At 43.8% G+C, this 19,705-nt stretch overlaps 1 protein-coding gene across 3 annotated transcripts in view; it reads right to left on the reverse strand.

Moving 5' to 3' along the window:
- Positions 1–19,705, reverse strand: part of TRAPPC8 (trafficking protein particle complex subunit 8) — a 1,010,076-nt gene that overhangs the window by 529,178 nt on the left and 461,193 nt on the right. For all 3 annotated transcript variants that reach the window (XM_069220084.1, XM_069220082.1, XM_069220083.1), the window contains one exon: positions 9,563–9,787. In XM_069220084.1, coding sequence (XP_069076185.1) covers positions 9,563–9,787 — 225 coding nt within the window. The remainder of the gene's footprint in view (positions 1–9,562; positions 9,788–19,705) is intronic.

Below are 19,705 nucleotides of genomic sequence, written 5' to 3' on the forward strand. Positions count from 1 at the left end.
TATTTTTTCTCCACTCTTGGAGTTACGGTTCTGCCTTTAACTGGATCCTGAAATATTTGTTTGGAATGTCTTAGCATTCCTAGGAGCATGGGAAGGCTTTGATATTGGCTATGGGTGGAGGATAGGGTGTTAAAGAGAAAGTCATCCTCAATTGGTTCCGAATGTAAGGACACATTGTGAAACTCGGCTGCCCTTGCGACCACCTGTGTATAGGATGTACTGTCCTCAGGTGGTGACGGTTTTGTAGGATAAGAGTCTGGGCTATTGTCAGACACTGGAGCATCGTAGAGGTCCCATGCATCGGGATCATCCTGACTCATTGTGGTATGAGCTGGTGAGTGCATCAGTGGTGGAGTTGTTGCTGGTGATGCATGTATTGATGGTGGTGGAGACGGTGGTGGGGTTGTTTTCTTTGCCACCTTTGCCTGTGGTTGCTTGTCCTTTTGTTGAAAGGCAAGTTTCCTTTTTATTTTGATTGGGGGAAGAGTGGTTATCTTCCCTGTGTCCTCATGAATATGAAGCCTTTTTTGTGTGTAGTCAGGCTCTGCAGATTGAAGCTCCTCTCCAAATCGATGTAATTGGGAGGTTAGTCCTTGTTCCTCTGTATAGGAGCTAGTTTTTGGCTCCAAGGCTGGCTGTTTCAGAACCGAAACCTTTCCGGAAGTCTTTTTAGGCTCTGAAGAAACCTTCTTTGATTTCGGCGTGTCTCGGTGCCGAAATTCTTCGGTGCCGCTGTCTCTGTGCCGCAGTTTCTCGGAGCCGCCGTCTCGGCTCCGAGGTTGCTGTGTGGCGGTATCTCGACCGGAGTCGGATGACTTCGACACCAGAATGCCCTTTTTCGGTGCCTTGGATGGGTCACCTATTTTTCGGGTTAAGCCATGGCCTGTTGGCGGTGGCGTCCCCTGGGCTTTTGTAGACTTCTCGTGAGTCTTGATTTTCGACGTCTTACTCACGGTTTTGGTTGTTTCTTCGGCGTCGAGTTCTTCCGAATCCGACTCGCGGACGGAGAAAGCTTCTTCTTCCTCCTCGAAACGATCTTGACCTGTCGCCGTGGACGCCATTTGTAGTCTCCTGGCTCTTCGGTCTCTCAGCGTCTTCCTCGACCGAAACGTTCGACAGGCTTCACAAGTATCCTCCTTGTGCTCGGGGGACAAGCACAAGTTACAGACCAGATGGTGATCCATATACGGATACTTGTGATGGCATTTTGGGCAGAAACGGAATGGGGTCCGTTCCATGAGCCTTGAAGTCGCACGTGGCCGGGCCGACCAGGCCCGACGGGGGATCGAAAAAACCCCGAAGGGCCACCGGAGCTCTTCAAAATTCGGTGTAGATTTGTTCTAACTAACCCGATACCGAACGCAAACAATACCGACGTTTTTTTCCGAGATTCTAACTAACTTTCCGACCCGAAACACGGAGCGAAAAGGAACACGTCCGAACCCGATGGCGGAAAAAAAACAATCTAAGATGGAGTCGACGCCCATGCGCAATGGAACCGAAGTAGGAGGAGTCCCTCGGTCTTGTGACTCGAAAAGACTTCTTCGAAGAAAAACAACTTGTAACACTCCGAGCCCAACACCAGACGGCAGACTGTGCACAGCATGTGTATCTGCAGCTACACATGCCATCGAACATGTATATATTCACTGGGGAAAAAATTAACGAAGGTTACAGGGACGTTCTAGTTAGGCTCTGAATTTACTCAAACAAAACCATAGAAATCCAGGAGTTACAGTTATTTCAAATTAATATTTTCGTAAATAATAGAGGACATTCACGAATATCGCACATTGTGAAGAAAATTTATTTTCAACCCATAACATGACATTCAAACACCCCAATATCACACCCCTGGAGTCAAGGTACCTTCACCCTGACCCCTTAAACCACTTATTTCTAATTTCAGCCCTGGAGACCCTCTCCCTTAATATAAAATGGCAGCTGAAACTTTGTCAGGTTGCTCCCAGCCCAGCACAGCATTCCTGTTGTTGCGTACATTCGCGAACGCACCACTATCGTGAAAATTTAGCGGCCAGAGATATACAAAATTATTTTCTCTTTAATTTCTCAAAACCTACTGTACAGTTTTACACCGAATAACTGAAAGCACAATCTGCGTACCAAAACCTAGCTTTATGTCAAATTTGGTGCAATTTCGTCCAGGGGTTCGGACTGTAGTTGAGGCTAAAGGTCCTGTGGGAATTAACATGGGAAACAGAACTTTTTTGACCACCCCCCTTTCTCTCGGACCCCGCTTGACAGATCAGCCCGAAACTTTCCGTGTGCAACAAGAATCACTGAGGCACTTTTTTTTTTTTTTTAAATGTCGGGAAGATTTGTCAAGCCGTGCCAGGAAGTGTGTTTTTTGTCATGTGGTGTAAATTCGTTCAGTAGTTTTAGAATTATTTAAGAATATATATATATATATATATATATATATATATATATATATATATATATATATATATATATAAAATATAGATATATAGGGATGCAGAAAAGCAGGGACCTGATTGTCTGGCCGCAAACCTGACAGAAAAGTTGCGACCATCATTTTTTGTCTCATTAGGTGGGGGTGGGGAAAAACAGTGCAAAAACACAATACATCAGGATACATGTATCCTGACCCCCCATAGGACACATAGAGGATTCAAGGGCAAAAAGTTACCCAATTTTCTTCTTGGCTCGTCTGATCTGTGGATCCTCCGCGTTCCTCAGTGCAGACCCCTTGCAAATGTCCAGTGGATTCACGGGTACAGAAAAAAATGGATGGGGGTGGGGGGGGGAAGCACTCACTGCATCCAACTCCCTGCCAGGCAAGGCCTAAGGCCATGTGCCGCTTGGATTTGGGGTGCATGTGGCTGTGTGCTGCACTGATTTTATTAACACCCTTTTAAAAAAAAAAAAGCCATAGAAATTCAATGAAAAAAAACCCAAAGATTACAGGGACGTTATAGTAATGATGACATTTTACCCGAACAAACCCATGGAAATACAGCAGTCATAGTTGTACATTTATACTTCTCTGAAGAAACTGTAACTTGTGCGGAAAAGTAACTTTAGGCAGCGAGTAATAGTTTCTTAACATAAGTATAACTAGAAGTATAACTGTAACTGCTGAACTTCAATGGTTTTTATGGGTCAAACGTCAACTTATCTTTAACGTCCATGTAACCTTTGTTTTTTTTTTCTCCTATATGTATGTGTACATGTATGTGTATATTTCTGTGTGTATATATGTGTGTGTATATATATATATATATATATATATATATATATATATATATATATATATATATATATATATATGGAAAATGTCACTTACCCAGTGTATATCTGTTTGTGGCATGTTCTGTTGTTCTGCCCGGGCGAGGTTGGTCTCCTGTACCTTATGCCATGGTCTCCTAAGTTTGATCAAAGGATGAATTTTAGGGGTAATATCAGTGCCTGCTAACTTAAAGGACAGCAGATGATGGTCAGTCCAGTCCAGGACCCTATTATCTGACCTGGTACCTTTTCCATGCCGAATGAAAATGCCATCCAGCGTATGCCCTGCACAATGTGATGCAGTCAGATCCCCGATAAGCCAATCCAGACTCAGCATCAAACTCAGAAATTCACAGATAGCTGGTTCGGACTGATCTTCTAAATGAAGGTTAAAGTCACCTAAGACAATTGCTTTAGGAGACAGAATCATAGGTTCCAGTATAGAGGACCAGGCCGAAAGAAAATCCTTCTTGGGGCCGGGTGGGCGGTCTATCTAATAGTAGTCCCCCAAGAAGAATTGTACGCTGGAGGCATACATCGATGGCATGTGTAGCTGCATATACACATGCTGTGCATAGAATATAAAGCAGTTTGTCCTCCCATGAATTAGCGGTGGTCAGCCTGTAGGAGTTGAAGTTGTTTGAAATGACGTTCTTAGAACAGCTTGACCTTCTGGGGCTTGTTGTTGTGATAATACGTCTACACAGTAGTGTTTAGTGAATGTATGTGGTGTTGACCATGTAGCTGCTTTACATATTTCAGCCATTGGTATAGTCCCTAAAAAAGCCATTGTCCCACCTTTTGTTTGTGTAGAATGTGCTTTGGGAGTAACTAAAAGCTGTCTTTTTGCTTTGATATAGCATGTTTGGATGCACCATACAATCCATCGTGCTAAACCTTGTTTTGATATTAGATTGCCTGTATGAGGTTTTTGGAAGGCTACAGAGAGTTGTTTAGTCTTTCTAAATGGTTTAGTTCTGTCTGTATGGTACATTAGAGCTCTTTTGATGTCTAATGTACATGTATGTAGAGCTTTTTCTGCCACAGAATTTGGTAGCGGGAAAAAGACTGGCAGCTCCACTGTTTGATTTATATGAAATGGTGAGACTACTTTTGGTAGAAATTTGGGATTTGTTCTTAGTACAACTTTATGTTTGTGTACTTGAAAGAAAGGTTCCTCAAGAGTAAAGGCTTGGATTTCACTTACTCTTCTTAAAGAAGTAATTGCCACTAGAAAGGCAACTTTCCATGTTAGAAATTGAATTTGACATGAGTGCATATGCTCAAATGATGGTCCCATAAGTCTTGTAAGCACTATATTTAGATTCCAAGAAGAAACTGGTGGTGTTCTGGGTGGAATGATGTGTTTTAAGCCTTTCATGAAAGCTTTAATGACAGGAACTTTAAATAAAGAGCTATGTTGTATAGTTTGGAAATATGCTGAAATTGCAGTAAGATATTTTTATAGAAGAAAATGCTAAATTTGATTTTCGTAAATGAAGTAAATAACATACAATATCTTGTATTGATGCTGTAAGAGGGTCTATATTTTCAGATTGACAGTAATATACACATTTTTTACATTTGTTTGCATAGTACTGTCTAGTAGTGGGTTTTCTTGCTTGTTTAATAACTTCCATACACTCTGATGGGAGTTGTAAATATCCAAACTATGACCTCAGGAGCCAAATTGCTAGACTGAGTGTCTTGGGATTTGTATGTCTGATTTGACCTCTGTTTTGTGTCAACAGATCTGGTCTGCATGGGAGTTTGGAGTGTGGTACTACCGATAGATCTAGTAATGTTGTGTACCACGGCTGACGTGCCCAGGTTGGTGCTATGAGTATCATGTTGAGTGAAGTTTGACGCAACTTGTTGACTAGAAACGGAAGGAGTGGGAGAGAGGGAAAAGCGTATGCAAATATCGCTGACCAATTGATCCAGAGCATTACCCTTGGATAGAGGATGTGGGTGTCAGGATGCGAAGTTTTGGCATTTTGTGTTTTCGCTTGTTGCAAACAGTTCTATGTTTAATGTTCCCCACTTTTGAAAGTATTTTTGAAGTACTTGAGGATGAATCTCCCATTTGTGAGTTTGTTGGTGATTTCTGCTGAGGATATTTGCCAACTGATTGTCTATCCCTGGGATGTACTGTGCCAATAGATGAATTTGGTTGTGGATTGCCCATTTCCAAATCTTTTGGCCTAGAAGGGACGGTTGGGATGAATATTTCCCTCCCTGTTTGTTGAGATAATACATGGTTGTCATGTTGTCTGTTTTGATAAGAATATTCTTCTGTTTGAGAAGAGGTTGAAATGCTTTTAGGGAAAGGAACACAGCTAATAATTCTAAGTGGTTTATGTGTAGCTGTTTCTGTTTGACATCCCATTGCCCTTGAATGGTCTGATTGTTTAGGTGAACTCCCCAACCAATCATTGATGCATCTGTTGTAATTATGATCTGAGGCACAGGGTCTTGAAACGACCGCCCGTCATTAAATTGCTGCGATTCCACCATTGAAGGGACATATGTGTTTGGCGGTCCATCAACACTAGAGCTTGAAGTTGACAGTGTGTTGCGCAAGGCACTGTTGTCAGGGCCTCATGTTTAATCATGCATGTGGGACTATCGCTATGCAAGATGCCATCATTCCTAGAATCTTAATGATAAATCTTACAGTGTATTGTTGATTTGGCTGTATGAGAGGTATTACATTTTGGAAAGCTTATATCCGTTGTATATTTGGAAATGCTAGATCTAGTTTAGCTATGGTTGTAGTTGTGCTGGTTGAAGGTGTGACTTTTGGTAGTTTATATAATACCCTAGTGTGTGCAGAGTTTTTATCAAATAACGAGTATGTTTTTGGCATTGTGTAAGATTGCTTGATTTTATTAGCCCATCATCTAGATATGGAAAGACATGGATGTGTTTTCTTTGGAAGTATGCTGCTACTACAGCTAGACACTTTGTGAACACCCTTGGAGCTGTTGTTATGCCAAATGGCAACACTTTGAACTGGTAGCGTTTTCCTGTTATGACAAACCTGAGGTATTTTCTGGGTGGATGGGTATGTGGAAATAAGCATCTTTGAGGTCTAGAGCAGTCATAAAGTCTTGTTTTTGCAGTAGTGGAATAACATCTTGCAGAGTTACCATGTGAAAATGATATGACAAAGAGAAGATGAATAGATTGAGGGGCCTGAGGTCTAATATGGGCCTGATGGTGCCATCTTTTATGTAACAGAACTGTATGTTCGGGGGACAACTTGTTATATCTTGGCAGAATGTTTGGCGGGGTAGATATGAATTCTAGGCAATAGCCATTGGGGATAATTGATAATAACCAGTTGTCTGTGGTGATATTTTGCCAATGATAGTGGAACTGCTGTAATCATCCCCCCACAGGAGATGTGTGGAGTGGAAGGGAGGGAAGGGAAGTAAGTCACTGTATAGGTTGTGTTGATGTTTGTTTAGAAGTTTAGAATTTACCTCTATTTCTGAAGTATTGACCTCTATCGGATCCTCGAAACCCACCTCGTTGATACTGGGTTTGTTGTGGTTGCTTTGTTTGGGAGGTGGAAGCCTCTGAGGATTGTGGTTTAAAACCTCCTAGAAACTGTGGCCTGCAAAATGAACCTCTACATGGGGTGGTGTACAAAGCACCCATTGCTTTTGCAGTATCTGAGTCCTTTCTCAGTTTTTCAATAGTGGTGTCCACTTCTGGGCCAAAGAGGTGCTTTTTTATCAAAAGGCATGTTAAGGACAGCCTGTTGAATTTCTGGTTTAAAACCATAGGAGCGCAGCCATGCAGGTCTTCGGATTGTGATGGCAGTGTTTACGCTCCTTGCAGCTGTATCAGCAGCATCAAGGGCAGATCTTATTTGATTATTGCTAATGGCTTGTCCCTCTTCTACTACTTGCTGTGCCCTCTTCTGGTGCTCTTTTGGGAGATCCTGTATAATATCCTGCATTTCATCCCAATGGACTCTATCACAGTGAGCTAGAAGTGCCTGAGAATTTGCAATTCTCCACTGATTTGCTGCCTGAGTAGCAACTCTTTTTCCTGCTGCGTCAAATTTTCTGCTCTCCTTATCAGGAGGAGGTGCATCTCCTGAAGACTGGCTATTTGCCCTCTTTCTTGCTGCACTGACCACCACTGAATCTGGAGGGACCTGGTGAGTAATGTAATTTGGGTCAGAGGGTGCAGGCTTATAAGTTTTATCAATTCTAGGTGTGATAATCCTAGCTTTTACAGGCTCGCTAAAAATTTGGTATGCGTGTTTTACCATGCCTGGTAACATTGGGAGACACTGGTACTTGGAATATGTAGAAGATAGAGTATTAAATAAGACATCTTCTTCCAATGGCTCTGAATGCATGGTTACCCCATGATAATAAGCTGCTGCCCTGGATATGACCTGGTTGTATGTAGTGGTATCTTCTGGTGGAGATGGTTTTGATGGGTAAGTATCTGGGTCATTATCTGGGATGGGATCAGGGTCATAAAGATCCCATGGGTCTGCTGTATCTCCCTGTGAATATAGTGAATGTGTTGGAGAAGGCATTGGTGGTGGGCTGGTGTGAGGTAAGACAGAATTGTGGAGGATGAGGAGGAGAAGTATGAAGAAGTATTGGCTTCTCCTTTTGTTTTTGCACCTTTGCTGGTGGCTGTACGGAGTCTATTTTCTCTTGGAAAGCCAGCTTTCTTTTTGTTTTTAAAGGAGGTGCAGTGGCAATCCTTCCTGTCTCTTTATGGTTGTGTATTCTGGATTGTCTCTCAACCATAATTTGTAAAATGGTCTCAATGTCAGGCTCTTCCTCAGAGGTTTTATGGGTTTCTCTCAATTTTTTTTAAAGTCCTTGTTCCTCTGTATATGAGGATTTTTTCGGCTCTGAAGTTTGTTTTTTCGGTCTCTCAAAGGTAGTGGAAGGTCTTGGCTCCAAAGCCGACTGCCGAATTTGGAGTCCAAAATGGAGTCTTTGAGAGATTTACTCGACTCCGAAGTAGACGGAGGAGTGGCCTTTTACAGCACGTGCCCCGAAAGGCGAAAAAGAAGGTTCTGACGGTATTACCGGTTCCATGCTAGATGGAAAACGCGATCAAAACTATACTGACGAATAAGAAGGTTTTCTAAGGTTTTCCGAATCTAAATCTTGGAGCGAGAGGAAACACGTCCGAACCCAAAGGCGGAAAGAAAACAATCAAACAATGGAGTCGATGCCCATGCGCAATGGAACCGAGAGGAGGAGTCACTCGATCCCGTGACTCCGAAAAGACTTCTTCAAAGAAAAACAACTTGTAACACTCCAAGCCCAACACTAGATGTCGGAAGGGATATGCATAGCATGTGTATCTGCAGCTACACATGCCATCGAACACACACACACACACACACACACATATATATATATATATATATATATATAAAAAGGAAAAAAATATATATATATATAAAGAAATATATATACACACACACATTTTTATTTCAAGCATATAGTAATACTCTTACGCTCACCTTCCCTATAGTGAGATTTACTTTACATTCTATGATATATGTGTTTTCATAGAAAGAAGCATAAAGCCATATACACGCAGTCACCAAGCGGTAAAGACACACCTCTCTCTACAGCTAGGCTGTATGAAAGCCCAGTTTTCAGTTCATCCTTCCCTCAATTAACTCAAGTATACTTTAACACAGTTTTTTTTTTTTTTTAAGTGTTTCTAGAGAAATTTTTTAATTCCTTAGATAAACACAAATTAAATGGCACAGTGACAACAAGTCTTTCGAAAATGATCTACAGAACGCTTCTCACACACTTGAAACATTGTTGCATGCGGGCAAGCAAAACTCTAGTAACTTGTTTTTACCATGAAATAGAAAACGTATTGAGCAGCTAGAGAGCTCCCTTGACGCTTCTCCAAACCAGCAGGAAAGCCAAATAAAATAAGCAGGCACCCAGTCGCAAAGCCGTGACCTAACAGCTTTATCAGTGCTTGTTAAATAAAAAGTCTGCACTTAAGAGATTATGACCCCACCTTAACTGCAAACCCTGTACATGTAAAATATGCAATAACTACCATATTTGCATCACTGATGCTATTCATATGAATATATGTGAACAAGAAGAACCTCTCAATTGCAAAGAGGTATGTAGTGGTCATAATTAAGTTTACGAATTAAGAAGTAAGCAATGTCAATGCGGTGCTCTTCTACATACATTATATTAGAATTTGAGCGATTTGACATTTTTGGGCCTTGAGCAACCTTTAAAAGAATATAATCTTCTCTTACCTTGTAAACAAAAAGATACTCTCTGAGAAATGCACCCTGTTGAGCAGCTGGCTGTTTGCTATCATTGATCAGTATGTGCCTGAAGGCAGATACCGCATTGTCTAGTTGCCGGAGCGTAAATGACTGACGTCCAATGGTGAAGTTAATGTGATCTTCTGCCAGACACCAGCCTTTTCCCTTGTAAACTTGCATGGCTTGGCAGTAACAACGTAATGCGTGCCGCTTCTAAAACGTAGGAAAACGTAGAAAACACATGGACACACAAGTTAGACTTTTGATGCCATGTATGTTTAGCAAAATAGATAAGTACATTTTCCTTTTCAAAATAAGATGGCTTAAGTCTCAAGTTAAAGACAAAAAGCATCTGCAATTGAAGAAAAAGTAAGCTTTGTTTACAGAACACAAACATGATTTTAATATCTGGGCCAGCGCTTTTAAACTAATACAAATATACGAGTAGAATTTTCTATCATCGTTTTATGTGCCATAATAGAAGAGAACAAAAAGAATGTGCATCAGCGAAATGATGCTGCAAAAAAAGAGTATTTTGTCCAGAATTGCAAACCACTTCCTCCAAGAATGAAGGCTCCTGGGTGAGGTGTGCCTAGAATTTATAGAACAACAATGTGATGGAAGGAATGCTTGAATTAATCTCACCTGTTGATAGCTCCACAGTCTGCATTCCACTCTGCACATACTTGCCATACCCAAATCAGTTCTGGTCCAGACCCAACAATACCAAGCCAGCGGAGCAGGCATAGTACTGAGTTGGAAAAGGGGAGGGGGGGGGGGGGGGGGAGGGTCACGACTCTCTAGTATGGCCTAAAACAGTGGACTGGAAAGCATTCCAAGCCATCACCAGCGGCTAAGATTAAAGCCAGCATTCGATCAATCATCTTTTTGTAGAATATCCACAAGGGCAACTACTGTTACAGGAAGACTGCTTTTCCAGTAATAAACTCATTTAAGAACGTATGTGATCTATGGCTGAAAGCTTTTGTTCTAAAACTGAACTAAAACAATTGTAAAAAAGAAAGATCAGGATTCAAAAAGCAAGATTACAGGTGATGGTAGGCGTGACAACCCTGGTTATGATTGAAAAAACGTTATTCAATAGGTAGGTGTGACTTGCTCAACAGAAAAAGAAGACTAAGTCACAACTACGCACAGAAAAATCTTTGCAAGTAAGTTGCCGCTTCTAAGCGCACAAAGGAAGGACCATGTTTGACCTTATCACATTCATGTGTGAAGACGAGAAACTATGCAGCAAATTCCGAAACCAACACGTTTACACCACAAATACCACAACGGGACAAAACATGTAAGCAACTCATTCAAAGAAGGAATGAAAGGAGCATCTTGGCACAAGCTGTTTTCGTTCTCAGCGCAATGATTACAGACTATAACAAAGCTATTTCTAGTATTGAGGCTTCTACAGGTATTCCAAGCAAACCCACAAAGTAAAGTTCTCAAGCCTTGTGCTCTATGGAAGTATAATACTTTAAAGCCGTAAAGGCAAGCATTCCAGATAATTCAATAAAATCACACTGATTTTGTATTCGTGTGTAAGCCTTCAACAATTTTACCTCTGAAGATCAAGATTAGTTTAAAAAAAATCTCATGTACTTTCCCAAATACAGTAGACAAGTATATGTGTTTGTTGCTGTGGAGTGCAAACCTACCTAAAACACAGTGGAAAGGTGTACAGTCAACATTAAGGAAACTGCCAACGAGTGAGAGAAGAGAGCGGATTTCTAGTAGCAGAAGTGTACCGATTGCTGAATAGTGATGCATTGTTTTTTAAAGGTGTGGGTCTCCAGACTCTTTCCTAACATGGAGCAGAGCTGGGGCCGACTTGATGGATTACATGGCTGATGTTCCAGATTTTGGTTGTATAAACAGTAAGGTATTGTTGCCTTGCAGCTCCTTTTTTAACAATTCTTTTGCCTACAGTCTAATGGTGTTTAGGCTGCAGGTGTGCTGAGAGCCTTCAGAGATGGTGAACTTGTCAGCTAGATAGGTGTGTTGGTTGTGAGAGCTTTGTATGATGCAACAGGATTTGAAGATGGTGTGAGATGAGATAATATTTATCAGGCCCTGGATGCGATGTCACGGCATGTAGGGTACACTTAGGGTTGTTGGTGGTGGTGGTGGTGGGGAGGAGGAAGTGGTAGACAGAGGTGAAGTCTGGGAAGCTATGCGGCATGGCATTTCTACCATCCAGGTGCCAGAGGACACAGCTTTGAACAGCAGTTCTGAAGTCACTTTCTGGAGGAATAGATTGATTTTGATTTATAGAGAGCAGGCAGCAGGCCATCTTTTTTTTCTTGGTAATGTCTTCCTTGATGCTGAGGTTGCTTCCCATGATGAATCTGGGAACTGAGTCAAAGTTGGGATTTGAAGCTTTTAGGGTTCATGTCACTGAACCAGGTTAGAACAATTCTTGACTGTTGTTCTTGGCAAATAAAAAGGAATGCTTTCTTGGTAGCGTTGAGCTTCGTAAAGGTAATGGACATCCAGGTCTGCATTAAGTAAGACAGTGATTGATGCGTTGGAGGTCTAGAATGGAGGAGACTTTCAGACAGAGTGGAGTATCACTGGCATACTAGTGAATTTTAATTCTGTTATTGCTAACTAAAACCCCAAGGAGCTCCATGTAGAGACTGAAGATGACAGGGGACAGGATGGAACCCTGGGGACTCCGCAGGTGATCACAAAATTCTGCAATTAAGAGGTGTCCATGCAAGCAATCTTGTGTCAATTGTAAAGATAGACAAAAACACATGAAGAATAGTGGCAGTGAATCTCATTTGAAAATTCAGATTTTGAAAGAGAGCAGGATGGTCGCAGTGTCGAAGAAAGCTGAGTGGTCCAATCATTTCAAGAGGAAGGGGTCTATGAAGCAGCGTGAGCCGAAGAAATTTGGTAGTAATGCAGGAAATGTTCAGAGATGATGTGATCTTGAAGGTGAGTGCATTTTTGATTTATTAAAAAACACCTAGTCACAATACTCTTAAGAGAGCTAAGGTACCAATCTATCAATAATCCTCCACGAGTTAAAAAAAAAAAAAAATAATTGTTTTACATTTATTGAGACTGATCAATAATTTACTTTGTTGAACAAGTTCTTGGCAGTTAATGAATTCTCCCCCACTTGTACTCCAGGATGATACGCATTGGCTGTGCTTTTCATCATGGTATGAAATGAAATAAAGAATACTTTAGAATTATACATGGTTGTTTATACTGTTGGATCTCTTCTTAGACTTACTGGATACCTATGAAAATTGAACTTGATGCGGTGCAGTTCTATTGTGGTTACTTTGTGGGTTGCTGTCTCAAAAACCACAAAATTTTCCTAGACACTAACTGATACACCTTGGATGATAATAAAAGCATCTGTTAGCAGGGACAAGTTTTCTTTATATTTGTCTTCTTTTGTCTAACTGTAAGACATGCCCATATAAGACGGAGGGCTCCGAAAGTTCTGGTACCCCTATTTTTTTCATACTCTGGACCACCAAATTAGGACCTCTGCTGTGAATGAGTCTCACTACCTCAGTCTCACTCACTGTAAGCTCAATCACAATGGACTGGGAGGGCTTGGTGCCAAAGCCCACCTTTTTTTAAAACAAGTCCGTAATAAGGGACTGTGGGTTGGCTGCATGTGCACACATGTGGGCTGAGTGCTACTACTGTGGGACTCAGCCCAGTACCTACGCACATTTAGCCTGTTGCAGAGGCAGGACCGTCATGAACAGTGCAGGTCTTATAGTGTGAGTTGGCATTCATAGGGTACAACTGTAGTGCTTTACTGAGAAGAGGTCTGTGCTTCACAATACTGTGCATTATGGTCGAAAGACTCACAAAAGCACAGTTTTGCAATAGTTCTGCCTAGAGGCTAATATGTCATACCAATTTCATGCTAACCAACGATCCAAAGTGCAAATATTAAAATAGTTTCATCATGTTTGCGCTTCTTCAAGTTTTCATAACTCTCTAAGCCAGCTCCGTAATGAGATTCTGGCTTGGAATTACCTTGCTGGGCCAAGTTAATTACTCTGATAGCAAACTGGGGGATTGAAGCCTTCCACACAAGAGGGTAATTTCGCAGTGATTCGACCCGCTAATGGTAAAGGAAAGGGTGGGGTCATAAGTTGCATGTGTTGATGACCTTTTCACCCTGCCCTATAATGGGAAGTCCCAGCAAACAAAGGAACATAGCCAACTCTCAGAAGCCAATGAGGGGAGGCATGGAACTCCAAGAAGCTACTAAGTTTTAGAGGCCCAAGGGCCATAAAAGCAACACTACCGGTGGCTGAAGCACACTACCAGGAGCAAAAAGAACCACACCCTATCAAAATATGTCTAACAGAGCCAGAGAAAGCATAGGAACATGCGGTTCCCCTCATGTGACCAATCTCAGCCAGGGCACATGGAGCTTCCTCCTCAAGATTTTAAAACTCTCTATGGTGGGTCAAGGCTGCTATGAGAAGATGTTAGGATTCATAAGAGTGTACTTACTAACAGACTAGCACGAAATGTTAATGCACACTCTAGTCATGTCTCAGAAGGAGTCAAATTACTGTGTATTTCTGCAAGCATGTGGATTGAGGAACGTTACATGCGTTTAAATTGTTTTCTTACTATAACGACAAAACGTTGCTTCCTGTTTCAATCTTGGCATTCGTGTGTGATGGGTACCATGTCTTTCAATAAAAGCAAAGAGCAGGTAATGAGAGTTGCCTACTTTGCCTATGTCAGTGAAATTAGAAGGGCATTCAGACTGATTTGCTCCCAATATTCTTCTCACCAGCATTTGTGGCTCTGGTTCAACAACATTCCTTGCTGACTGATGAGCTTTTACTTGGAAGTTGGTTGAGAATCAGCCAACTTTGAACGCCTGCAAAATAGTGTCCATCGGTCAGAGGTTTTTTGAGTGGTTATTGTGGTTAACAGTGTGAATCAGGACTAGTGGACATGTGTAGAAAAATGGCTCCCTGTTGCAGTTACCTCCCACTTTTTGCCTGATATGGATGCTGACTTGACTAAGAAGTGTGCTGGGACCCTCCTAACCGGGCCCCAGCACCAGTGTTCTTTCACTAAAAATTTACTATTGTTTCCACAATTGGCACACCCCTGGCACACATGTCCCTTGTAAAAGGTACCAGTGGTACCAAGGGCCGTGTGACCAGGGAAGGTCCCTAAGGGCTGCAGCATGTGTTGTGCCAGCCTAAGGGACCCGTCACCTAACACATACACACTGCCATTGAAGATTGAGTGTGTTGGTGGGGAGAAAAAGGCAAAGTCGACAAGGCATCCCCATAAGGATGTCATGCATACAAAATACTGCCTGTGGTATAGGTAAGTCACCCCTCTAGCAGGGATTAAAGCCCTAAGGCAGGATGCACTATACCACAGGTGAAGGCATAGCTGCATGAGCAATATGCCCCTACAGTGTCTAAGTCTATTCTTAGACATTGTAAGTACTGTGTGGCCATAGTAAGTATATGATCTGGGAGTTTGTCAAAACTAACTCCACAGTTCCATAATGGCTACACGGAATACTGGGAAGTTTGATATCAAACTTCTCAGAATAATAAACCCACAATGATGCCAGTGTTGGATTTATTATACAAATGCACACAGAGGGCATCTTAGAGATGCCCCCCTGAATTTTACCCAATCCTTCAGTGCAATACTGACTGGTCTGTGCCAGCCTGCCAATGAGCCGAGTTTCTGACCCCATGGGGTGAGAGCCTTTGTACTCTGAGGCCAGAAACAAAGCCTGCACTGGGTGAAGGTGCTTCACACCCCCCGCAGGAACTGTAACACCTAGCAGTGAGCCTCAAAGGCTCAGGCTTTGTGTTACAATGCCCCAGGTCACTCCAGCTAGTGGAGATGCCCGCCCCCCGGACACAGCCCCCACTTTTGGTGGCAAGTCAGGAGGAGATAATGAGAAAAACAAGGAGGAGTCACCCTTCAGTCAGGAAAGCCCCTAAGGTGTCCTGAGCTGAGGTGACCCCTACCTTAGGAAATTCTCCATCTTGTTTTGCAGGATTCCCCCAATAGGATTAGGGATGCGCCCCCCTCCCCACGGGGAGGAGGCACAAAGAGGGTGTAGCCACCATCAAGGGCTGTAGCCCAGACCTAAACACACCCCTAAATTTAGTATTTAGGGGCAACCTTCAACCCAGGAAATCAGATTCCTGCAACCTGAAGAAAGAAGGACTGCTGACCTAAAAGCCCTGCAGAGCCGACGGAGCCGACAACTGACTTGGCCCCAGTCTTACCGGCCAGTCTCCCGACTCAAAGAACCAGCGACCTCTGAGGACTCAGAGGACTGACCTGCACCTAAAGGACAAGAACCTCCAGGACAAGGACAAGAGACAGCGGCTCTCTCCAGAAACAACTACAAAACAGCAACAAGAAACCAACTTTAAAGAGACTCTCACTTCTCGCCAGAAGCAGGAGTCTTCACACTCTGCACCTGATGCCCCCAGCTCGAGTTTGGAGAAAGCAACATTGCAGAGAGGACTCTCAGGCGAGTCCAACGACGTGGACACCCTGAGTTGACCTCCCTGCACCCGCAGAGCGACGCCTGCAGAGAGGATCCAGAGGCTCCCCCTGACCGCGACTGCTTGGTAACAAGGGAACCCAACGCCTGGACCAAGCACTGCACCCGCAGCCCCCAGGACCGAGGGGAACCACCTACCAGTGCAGGAGTGACCAGCAGGCAGGCCTCATCCTAGCCTAGTTGGTGGCTGGCCCGAGAAGCCCTCTGTGCCCTGCCTGCATCGCCAGTGACCCCCAGGGTCCCTCCATTGTTTTCTACAGCAAACCTGACACGTACTTTGCACACGGCACCCGTCCGCCTCTCTGCCGGTGAGGGTGTGTTTTGTGTCCCCCCCCCCCTGTGCTCTACAGAACCCTCTGGTCTGCTCCCAGAGGACGCAGGTACTTACCTGCTAGCAGACTGGAACTGGAGCACCCATGTTCCACATAGGCACCTATGTGTTTTGGGCCCTCCTTTGACCTCTGCACATGACCGGCCCTGTGTTGTTGGTGCTGTGGCTTTGGAGTTGCCTTGAACCCCCACCAGTGGGCTGCGTATGCCCAGGAGACTGACTGTGTAAGTGCTTTACTTACCTGAGAAACTAACAATTACTTACCTCCCCCAGGAACTGTTGATTTTTGCAGTGTCCACTTTTAAAACAGATATTTCCCATTTTAATCAAAACTGTGTGTACTGCTGTTTTAAATCAAAGTTCTATAATTACCTGTGTGAAGTACCTTGCAATTTATGTACTTACCTCAAATTTGAATCTTGTGGTTCTAAAAATTAATTAAGAAATATATTTTTCTATGTAAAAACCCATTGGCCTGGAGTTAAGTCTTCGTGTTCCTCATTTACTGCCTGTGTGTGTTCAACAAATGCCTAATACTACCCTCTGATAAGCCTACTGCTCGACCACACTACCACAAAATAGAGCATAGTATTATCTAATTTTGCCACTATCAACCTCTAAGGGGAACTCTTGGACTCTGTGCATTCTACAGAGCCAAATTCCTACAACATGGATACAATTTTATTCAGGAGTCACCAAAGGTGGCATTGTGAGTGTGTTACCTAGTTGTCAAGACTTGAAAGAGGCATCTCTTGAAGCAGTTTCTCCTCTCAGCAAGGTAAGCTTTTGAGTAAGATGTCTAGGAATTACAGCTAGCAGATTCGGTTTGATGCAGTATCCATTTCTTCAGTGACGTAATACCTTACGGGTAAAGAATCTGAATCAGAATCAGAGTAGAAAGTACATGGTAATTGGTGAATGAAACCTAGTTGGAAGAAAAGACTATATAGAAAGTCTGCCTTGAGGAAGGTGTTAAACTAGGTGGAGGGTCATGGCGACTTGAAACCAAGTTTTCAGTTGAAGGATTTTTACAGAGAACGTGTGTGAGAAATGGGGTTTCTGGTTGGCTAGGGTATGCACCTACACTAGGCAGAACACACCCACTCTAGTTAGGGCAAGGGAGTTACAAGCCCAAGGTAACCCCTGCTGACCCCCCCTTGGTAGACTGGCTCGAGCAGTCAGGCCTACCCCGGAGGCAATGTGTAAAGCGAGTGCACAACACACACAACACACTTGATGCACTAACCCACCACAATGGAAACACAACATTAAGTTATGTAAAAATAAACTGTATTGCACATCATTAGACCACACATAAGTATCAGTAATGCCCTGCTACACAGGCAGTGTCAGAACATTACTCCTCAGGCACTATTACTCTGTGAAACCAACAGTAGTCATAATAAAACACATAGGTTACGTTGTCCTGTTAGTAGTCAGGTTGTCATTATTACCAACAGTGCACTAAGCAATGAGCAGTATCAGTATCTATGTCCAGACATCATGTAGGCATATTAAGGGAAAATGCATATAGTCTCTTAAAATGTTCCATACATGGATAAAATGTCCTGGGAAAACAAGCGGCACTAGAAGGGCTTTCCCTCAGCAAGACGGAGCCTCCACCCTAGCCCGCCGGGAGGCCTCCGTGAGTCTCCCAAGCCAGGCTGAACACTCGCTGATGCCAGGGCAGCCTCCTTCATTTTTGCGGTGTGACTGCAATCTTCCAGCTCCCTCGTTGGGGGTGAGGGGTGGGGGGGATTTGGCTGGTGCTTGAGCCTCCTGGCTCTAAGGGCGTGAAGCCCCACGCTCCCACCCAGCTGGTAGCCCCTCTTGCATGCCTAGCTGGCAGGATTCCTCCAGCTGCTCGTGCTGGGGGACGCACACCCAGAGCCCTCCACGGCCTCCCGGGCAGCTCTATTTTCCCCTCCTGGGCCACTGCCGTGGCTCCTGTCACTTGATCGCACCCAATATGGTGCAGGAGTAAACCTCCATGCTTGTCCCGGGCATGCAGCGGTGATTCGGTAAGGAACGGTGCCTGCTGGTACCCCAGGGTCACGCTACAGTATGTTTCTGTCCCCCGGGGGTACAAACGAAGGGCGCACTTCGCACAACTTACGATGTAATTGACCTGCCCTGGTCACAGTGGTGAGTTTCTGGCAGCACACAATGAAGCGCTCAGGACGCACTTCCAAGGCTAAATAATAAAAGCGATCTACTGGCACAAAATAGAGAGCTAAGAATGCACTCCGTGCCAGAAAATGGAAGCTCTCTTTCCAGCACTGAATAGAGTGCCCAGAATGCGCTCTGTGCCACAGCAAGTGAAGCGCTCTTCCTGCACCCCTTAGGGGCAGGTAAAAACATTGCAGGGGAACGGGGGGCACACCACCCCGCCACTGCAGACAGCAGAACTGAGACACAGGGCAGTAGGGCCCACACCAGCACTCCAGCGCAAGGGATTGCAGTCAGTGGCAGTTCCTTTTGAGTACCTCCTGCAGCATCCTGTGTCCCATTTAGAAGTCCAAGAATGTCGGAAAATGTGATGGAAAACCCCCTGTACTTATACTTATTTTACAGTCTCCATACAAGGGGGACAAGGGGTTGTAAATGGTTCTAGGGGTGTCCCCTCTCTTCTCCAGCACAGGCTCCAGACATCAGTGGGGGGTAAACGAGCCCCTTTGTGTGAGTCCAGGGCACAGCCTTTAATAATGCAGGTGTGCCCCGCCTCTTCTTCTCTCAGCCAAGGAAGACCATTCAAGTAGATGCACCTCTGTGGCACCCCCACCTTCCCTGTGGCTATCTGGAGAGTATGCACAAATGCCAAATGTCACTCGGCCCCAGAGGTGGATTGGAGTCAAACTGCAAAATACCAGAGTCATAAGCACAGAAAAATGCTCACTTTCTAGAAAAGGCATTTCTATAATGGTAATAAAAAATCCACCTACACCAGTAAACAGCATTTCTCACTACCATTACAACCATACCAAACATGCCTACTCCACCCCTCATAGATCAGACAATATCACCCAGACATAGGTTGGGGCATTTCCAATGCAATCCTATTAGCAAGGCAGCACTCACAGCAGTGAGAATCCAAATAGGCTGTTTGTCACTACCAGGACAGGCCACATAACTAGGCACATGTCCAGTCTTTTACATACATAGCACCCTGCCCATAGGGATATCTAGGGCCTACCTTACGGTGACATATATGTAGTACAAGGAAAGTTCCAGGCCT

This window comes from Pleurodeles waltl, chromosome 2_2 (assembly GCF_031143425.1).
Source record: "Pleurodeles waltl isolate 20211129_DDA chromosome 2_2, aPleWal1.hap1.20221129, whole genome shotgun sequence".
In the NCBI taxonomy this organism is placed as follows: Eukaryota; Metazoa; Chordata; class Amphibia; order Caudata; family Salamandridae; genus Pleurodeles; species Pleurodeles waltl.